General features: G+C 48.1%; 2 protein-coding genes across 2 annotated transcripts in view; one reads left to right on the forward strand and one right to left on the reverse strand.

The window, feature by feature from the left end:
- Nucleotides 1-811: 811 nt before the first annotated feature.
- ARCN1 (archain 1) lies at nucleotides 812-7,172 on the reverse strand. The gene is made up of 9 exons (XM_019622876.2): nucleotides 6,884-7,172; nucleotides 6,059-6,238; nucleotides 5,640-5,845; nucleotides 5,059-5,220; nucleotides 4,284-4,449; nucleotides 3,737-3,884; nucleotides 3,292-3,400; nucleotides 2,938-3,142; nucleotides 812-2,456 (listed from the first exon to the last, which is right to left on the reverse strand). Exons 1-9 carry the CDS (start codon nucleotides 7,079-7,081, stop codon nucleotides 2,367-2,369), a joined length of 1,464 nt encoding a protein of 487 aa, XP_019478421.1. The 5' UTR covers nucleotides 7,082-7,172; the 3' UTR covers nucleotides 812-2,366.
- A 990-nt stretch (nucleotides 7,173-8,162) lies between these two features.
- The window catches only part of IFT46 (intraflagellar transport 46), a 4,980-nt gene continuing 4,786 nt past the window's right edge, over nucleotides 8,163-8,356 (forward strand). The window contains exon 1 of the mRNA XM_010723810.3: nucleotides 8,163-8,284. Coding sequence (XP_010722112.1) covers nucleotides 8,163-8,284 — 122 coding nt within the window. The remainder of the gene's footprint in view (nucleotides 8,285-8,356) is intronic.

An 8,356-nucleotide genomic window follows, 5' to 3' on the forward strand; every position in this document is an offset into this window, starting at 1 on the left:
CCCAAAGCTCCTCTGTGAGAAGCACCCAGAGCAGCCCCACGGCTGTGGGCACAAGCAGCCAAGCTGTGTTGAGCTGGGCAGACCAGAACGGCCAGCCCACAGCTGCTGCTTATCATCAGCCCATCTGCAGCCAGGTGCAGAATGCCCAGGTGCTGCAGGGGAACAGCCCCAAAGCCCCGTGCCGGGCTGCCCCTTCGGGCTTTAGGCTGCAGCACAGCGGGAGGAGTAAAGGTCAAACAGCAGCGGCTGGTTTTCCATCTAATTTCTTGCTGCTGAATGACAGATGACTGCTGCCCTGCAGGAGGGGGAACTTCCCAGCCCCGCAGCTTGAAAAGAAACTTCTCTTCTTTACGCACTCCTCCAGCCCAGGAGGCACAGCTGATGGCTGTTACTCAAACGATCGTTGCATTTTTAATGCTGTTTACTCGAGGAAAGCCCCATGAATACTGCAGCACAGCTCCGTCCTGCAGGTTCAGGCTTGGCAGGGGACCCAGCAGAGCCAATTCCAAACACTTCATCTTGTCCCTGTGCCATCTGCTCTGCCTGCACTGCTGGGAAGCTCAACTCCAGGCAAGGATGACACGTTCAGGAGACTCGATGACATTTTCTCCTTGGTTATTCCCATACATCCTGCCATAAATCCCAGCCTGGGGCCTGGATGCTGCAGCTGGCTCTGCCTGGAACCTTATCTCTGCAGGGACGCAGTGCCAGTGCCACATTTGTTGTTCTCCACGTATTCTGCAACCCCCACGTCTTCTGCAGGCCACCCCACACAACTCCACTTAAGCCAGGCAGAAGAACCTCAGCCAGATTCCTTTTATAATACTCTTTTTATTTGATTAAAGAATTTGTATTCTTTGTATACACTGGAATGTGCTCTATTCCCTAGGCCATTATTGTACAGGGTTACAAAAACTGGGGTTCTGGTTTTTAAATATTACCCTCCAACAAATTTAATAAAAATGCTCCTTTGATGTTTGAACTAAACTCGACTCCATTTTAAAATCATACAGACAAGCAACTCCTGAACACAACTGAATTAATAAGATTCATTGTCTACTTCACTACAGAACAGGGTTTGCTTTCCCTCCCCCAGAACACATCACCCTCCCAGGGAAAGAATCAGTTTATTTCCTCACTGGCGCTGTTAACAGAGGAGAGACCGCTAACTTCTTTGGCAGAACCAACACGCTTTCACTGCGCTCTCTGGTGCACAGCGCATGGTTTTAGGACTTCTGAGGACAGGACACCACTTGGATTTCAGGGGCACGCTCAGCCCAGCAGCCCTTCCCATACAGCAGGAGCTCCCCTGCACACCGCACGCTGCGTTGGTGACTGCCCCGAACAAGTGGGTGGGATGGATTTGGGGGGAGCACAGCTCTGGGGGACAAAGTGATGCTATGCAAGCAGAGGAGGAACAGCTCTGGGTGCTGCTCATGCTCAGACCAACCCAGCAGACTTTCAGGAAACTACCACTTCCCTCTCCTCCACTCCTAAGCACCAAGAAAGGACATTAGTTTGTGACAGGTCTAACCCCACTTCTACTGTGTGCAGGTGAAGCAAAGCAGGCTGCAAGCACACCTGCACCCTGCCAGGTAAAACAGTTCAGCCTACAGAGACACTGCCATAGCCTGAGCCAGGACATGAACCTTGGCCAAGAGTTACTGCAACGCAGCAAACCTTCAGACAGCCACCTCTGGGTGTTGTTCTCCCTGCAGGGCAGACTGGAGTGTTCAGAGCCGCAGCCTGCGCCACCTCCAAGCCCACTGTGACCCAGACACCAGAAGAGGCCCAAAGGACTCCTACAGATTTGGAGCTGAATTCCACTGCTGTACAGCAGGGCTGGAGGGACAGCAAGGAACACTGCAATCGGGTCTGAGCAGCGAGTCCACTTCTTCCAGATGGAAGGGTCCAGAGAAGCACTGCATCACTGAATGTATTATCTTTATGCCTGTTTTCATCACCAGAAGCAAGAGTTGAAGGCTGAGGAGAAATTAAAATGGCAGCACCAACAATGGAACAGTGTGTGATAATTAAAAACGGGCGAGTGTGATGTCTAAGTAGGCTCTGGGACTGAGCTCCAGTCATCTTCATGGGAGATGGGGAAGTGTCAAAGCCAGGTTCTCTGCAGAGATCTTGTTCTCCTGCTAGCCAGTAAAAATCTGCCAAAGAAATTTGTAGCCTTTCCCCCCCATGAACATGTCAATTCTCTGCCAAAAATGTCTGTGACCCAGGACACTGCAGATGGCACACAGAGCCATGTGTCTCAGCAGAGAGGGCTGTGGCGTTCCAAACATTCAGAATAAACTTCGGCCTCTTTTTTTTTTTAATTTAAAAATTTCCTTTCCAATTCCCCACAGCTGGCATTACAGGATTTCGTACTTGTCCACCAGGAAGGTGGTTTCAGTAGAAAACCTTACGGGGCTGTTTCCATCCACCTGGGTCACTTTGGTAACCTGTGGAGATAACACATATGGCAAGGTCAGCATTTAACATCACTTCCCAACACAAGAAGCACGACTTCCCAACTCTGACATGGTCAAGGACAGAACCAACCCAGAACTTGTGAACCACAGGTCAATGTTTATGAAAGTCTCTGTCCAGAGGATGCTGAGGTAGCTTTACAGAAGTAAAAATCACGCTGTGAAGCACTAAGCCCCTGCAGGAACCAGATACTGCTGTTGTCTGCTCTCACTCTGACAGGCAGAGGAAGGGGCAGTCTCAAACACACACTGAGCATAAGCAAAGCAAGAAATCACAGCACTGTAAAGAAAGAACTGTCCGGGGGGGACATGCTCTTCTGAAAACAACAGCACAGCTAAAGAACATCAAGGACAGAGGCAAACGTATGGCTCAAGCACAGACAGACAGTCTAATTGCAGCTACAGCACAGTCTGCAAGCACTCCTCAGTGAGTGCGGCTCTCAGGTGACCATACCTGTATGTTGCAATAGTTCTTTTTGGAGATGAAGGAGACCTGTACTGGAAAGAAGTCATTTGGCTGCCCTGCTATGCTGAACTCCAGGCTGCCACTCTTGTTTTTGGCATCTATCACTGGCAGGCACCACTCAAGGAGATTTCTCCGGCTGTCATGGCGATATTCGCCATCGATCTCCCCAATCACCGGGGCACCAACACCAGACCTAGAGCAGGCAAAGAGGAGTTACAACAGCACGTCTGCACAGAGCTAAGGAAACACTTGTCAAGCACATAAGCTTGGCCTGGCCTACAAACCCAAGAGGGTCAGGAGCTGACAGGATATATGAAGGGCCAGGCACAGGACGTTACTTACGGTAAAGGGATCATGATGACCACATCGTTCAGTTCTAGGCTCTCCTCCTGCAACTCGTATTCAATGTTAACATCGCAACTGTTCCCACTTTCTGATGGCCAGCAGTTAACTGAGAGTAGAAAAACAGTGTGCTGAAATACACAATCTTTGTAGGAAGAACAGGTTTTCAAAAGGCTACCTACTTTGAAAAGCAAAGTAAAACTCTAACCAAAAAATTCTGTCAAATAAAACCTTTGTTTTCTTCGAGAATGGAAAACAGACATTGGTAATAACAACAGGTTTTATCCAATGGAAGGCACAGAGAAGTCTTCACCCCTTCAATCTCACAAAGTACCTCACTGCAGAGCCACCCCAGCTGCTGCAAGGCAAGGTGCAAGCAGGCAGCTCACAGATGGACACCAAGCTCTTCCAACTGAGCTCCCGCCTGCCCCGCACTTGCACTCACTTGTCAATGGAATGAAGGACTCTTCTGTCGTCTGCAACCTCCACTTCAGCACACCCACATCACTGTTAGTAGGGAATGATTTCTCTGGGTTCTTCAAACCAATCTGTGATTCTGCAGTAAACAGCTTCTTGTCCACGTTTGGATGAGTCTGAAATGGGGACAAAAACCAAGGCTGCGTCAGCTATGCAGTGACTTCAAGCCTAAGGCTGACCAGTATTTCAGATAACCCACGTTCCAGTAAGACAGCCCTACACATCCCCGAGTACCTTCCTCTGAAAAGCACATCTTGTTTCTCTATCTGGCTCAGCAGCCCTATTATAGCACATGTATTTATCAGCCTGGAATTCTGTCCAGATTTCTCAAGTGACCTTCAACCTTTTCAGCAGGATCTAGCCCAGTATTTACACTGCAGTCTGCAGTGACTACTCCCACTTTCAATTTATTAGCTGAAAAGGTTGGGATAAGATCATAGCGCAGTAACACACTCAAGCATTTCTGACATTTTGCCCCAGAGAGCAGCATAAGGATGGCACACCAATAACTTTACCTGTAATTGCACTCCCCTCTTGTCTTCATTTTCTACATGCAGGCGAATTCGTGCAAACTTTTCATCAGAGATGTGCAGCATGATCATGCCATGCAGCTCCATATTCTGTAAGCCCCCATCACGGCCACAAGTCAAGGAAATTTTCTCCTCTATTTTCATATGCACACTGAATAAGCAAGACAAGAAATCGATGTTCAGCAAGGACAGTCCATGTGCAGTGAGCACATGCTCCAAAAAGCACGATGGTCCCTAACAGAATGACACTGACAGCTCAACAGATGCACACGTCAAGTGAGGGGAACGTGGATCTATGAATACAAGTCTGGAATGAATGGAAACCCATATCAGCAATACAGCATCTTGATGTGCTGTTCACTCAGAATCCTTCTACCACACAGCAGAATGGCTCACAGCAGAAAAGAGCTTCTGATTTGCTACACGTCAAAGAAATCCTGAATACTTGTATTCTAAGATGCAGTAGGACAGGAGCTATTTGTATCTGGGTAACCAAAAAAATGACAGCTACTTTAACTCATCTGTTGGGGAAAGAAAAAAAAAAGATGAGACACATTCCAGAAGGCATAGGAAAATTCCCAATCTGAGCAGAACAGAGGATGTGCATCTCATTTTAACTAGGACACTTTCAAATCAAATGAGCTATCTACTCTTTTGTTGCTGTGCTTTCCCAGATTTTACCTGTCATCTTTTAAAATAAAGCAGCACACAGATCACAAAGCAGTGAGAAGACTGCTTTCAGAAGAAGCATAACACCTACCTCTCCATATTAATGGGTGGGGCAAGAACTTTGGCTGCTTCTGTAGAGCGTTTGCCTACAGAAGTCATGATGTTTTCTCCCTCTGATTTCAGCTTGTCCACAAAGTTGTCCACCTCCTTCCCTTTGGCGCCAAGTTTCAGAGCTTTACTGGGACCTGATGGTCTAAACAAAATGTACAAACATCTCCAAGTCAGTTCAGCACAGCAGTTTCATCCTTCCTCAGTCTGATCAAGTTGTAACTTGACTATCCCAACAATATTAAGCTCACTTCAGTGAGAGTACACACAGGAGAGGCCTCACCTTCCCTATCTTCCTCTAGAGATGGAGGCATACATATAACCCACAATTACAGTACAAAATGCTCCTTGCATGACCAGGAGAGAGAAAGCTCTTGATTCCCAAAACGTAGCACCAACCTGACAAGCTCTAACAGACCATAGCAGCGCCAGCCATGTGTGACCACTCCCTTATGTACCCACACACACACCAGTTACTTCAGCACCCGTTTATCCATGAAGACTCAGGAAGAAGCCAACTGAAACCCTTCAGACAACACTAACTGCTGCCAACTGCACACCTACCTGGACGGCGCTGGTGCCACTTTGGGCTTCTCTGTTTCAATGATGGTCTCTGTGATCATTGCTGCTGTTGTGCCCCCAGACACAGCCGAGCTGCCGAAGCCACCAAAGCCAGGTGCCTTCTTGCCCAGCCTCTCTGCATCCCTCCTGGCCTGCTGCAGCTCCTTCGCTTTACGGCGCATCTCTGCTTTTGCTTCACGTTCCTGAGTCTGAAATAAAAGATGAAACTTGCTAAAGCTTTGCAATCTCAGTCTGTACAGCAGCTAACAGTCATCTTACAAACACTTCCTGAAAGAACCAAGAACAGGCATTAAGTGCACAGAAAAGCTAAATATCTTTAAAATCCTTATCAAAGTGGAGTAGCACCTCTGCACAAAGTAGTGCTGCCCCGAGCACCGTGCACCACAGTTACTCCCACTCACCTCTCGGACAGCTCGGAACACCTTTTCTTCATGCGAGTCCATCTCTGTGAAGGTCCGAATTTGTGCCAAGTTCACATTCTCACGGTAGCCCAGGGCAACAATTTCATCAAAGGCAAAAATCAGGTCAAAGCAGTGCTCAGAGATCTCATTCTCCTCTAGAGCTCGACAGTATTCAGGGATCTAGATAGGGAAAAACATTGAAAACAGATGCAGGTGTGACAATCGGCACCCATGAAGCTCCTTTTCATTCCTTTACATTGTTGATAAACAAAATGGAGTTTTGTGACTATTTGATTTTCCTCAGCTAAAACTTATGGAATCTTTTAGCACAGTTTTAACTTTGTAATTCACAGGAACCAAAACAAACACACCCTGTGATGCCAGTCAGTTTCCTGAAGATCCTTCAGCTGCACAGAAATAGATTATGAAGTTAATTAAAAAAAACAACTGCAAAAACTCATTACTTAGAAATCCGTTTAGAGTACTGCTACACTTCTCAGTCGCATATGGTGAGGCCACATTCTTTTTAGAAGGAATGCAGTTGCCACCTAAAGAAAATAGAGAATATTTGACACTGTGTTTACAGCATCACCCCTTTGGCCTCACCAGTTAAATGGCAACCACGGATTTCTCAGATATAGTTCAAAATTACCGCAAAAACATCAAAAGTTACTTTCAGGTCAGGAACAGGCTGTAGAAAATCAAGCTGTTAGGTGGAGGCACAGTGCTTCAGCAACAGCTCACCACCAGCTTCCCTTGTCATGGCACAGTTTCAGGGTACCCACATGCATTTTGCCATAAGCGACCCGATGTGTAGATCCTTACCACTCTAGAGAAGAGTCGGAGTGTTTCCAGGTCTTCCAGGATGTTGCTGTTTTTCGTGGTGATCAGCACCATGTAGAGCTTCTCCATCGGCTGATAGACGTAGCGCACACTCTCTGTTTCCACAAAAGTGTGCTGCTTCCCAGTGTTCATGAGTTTGGGGAAAGCTGCCAGCAGCCCCTCGATGCGGGTTCGGGTCATCTCCACGAACTGCCGGGAGACGATGGCCTTCCCTGCCTTTGTGCAGACAGCTGCCGCCAACAGCACCTATGGGGACACACACAGCTCAGCTCTGCCCATCTCGGACACTCCACAGAGCTGACGCAGCGTCGTGTGCAAAGAAAGGATCACTGCCAACTACACTTTACCTTCTCACTGAGCTCATTTCCCTAAAACACGACTTTAAGCATCTTTCTGCAACCAGCACCAAGAATTTAACTACTCCACAAGCAGATCCACCTTTGTTACCCTCTGCAGACGCTCTCCAGCCCACCTTCTGTGCTAACAGCATTTAAAGCTCTCAGTCCTACATTCAGGCAAATGCAGCAAATTCACCTCTTCTTCCATACGCAAGGGTTTGACAAAACCCCAACAGTGCTTTAGGCAAAGGTCTGAATTGTCTGTTAGTTCAGCCCCAGCAGAAAAGACACAATAAATACCGGAATGTTTTGAAATGCAACATTTCTTCCCAGTGCCACACTTACTCTAAACCAGGTTAATAAAATATTGAGTATTATATTAATTACAGCATGTGGATGACTCTCTTGGGCATTTCACCGGTGTTATCACACTAACAATAAAAAGGCAGTAAGGCAACTGCCCATTTACATTTTCTCATTCTCTCCACCTCGACTTCTTCCTGAAATACTTCACTCACAGGTTAGTTTCTTAATTAACATAGTCAAGATAAGGCAGTTTCTAAAGCTAATATCCTTTAACTTCCCAGTCAATTTTATTCACAGCATTTTAACAACAAGAAAAGCACCAGAAGCTCTTCAGCGCATGCAGAGTTCAAGCACGAACCCCAGCCAACAGCACGGCCAGCTGAGCAGCCAGCACCCAGCACAACGGCTGTACAGTGAGTGGCCACAGGGACCCTGCAGTCGGGGACATCCTGGAGAGCAGGTCAGGCACGAGCCTCCATCCCCAAACTGCTCAGGCCCGGATGGCACTGCTGATCCCAGCAGCACCTCGGCCTCTGCTGTCTCACCAAGCAGCAGCAGGTCCCGTTCCGGGAGGGAAAGCTCACAGCTCCACGTCACCCAGAGACAACGGGACGCAAATGACCTCCACCCGAGCTGCCGGTTCAGGCGTGAAGGGACGAGGCCTGGCTAAAGATGACAGCCTTCGCATCGCCATCACCCAGCGCACCGCAGGCCGTGCCCACCAACCCGCCGTCGCCGTGTGAGGCCGGAGCACAGCCCTGCCCTACTGGCTGCATGGCTCGGGGCGGCCCGGGCCTTTCGCAGAGCTGCG

Source organism: Meleagris gallopavo, chromosome 26, assembly GCF_000146605.3.
Source record: "Meleagris gallopavo isolate NT-WF06-2002-E0010 breed Aviagen turkey brand Nicholas breeding stock chromosome 26, Turkey_5.1, whole genome shotgun sequence".
NCBI classification, from domain to species: domain Eukaryota; kingdom Metazoa; phylum Chordata; class Aves; order Galliformes; family Phasianidae; genus Meleagris; species Meleagris gallopavo.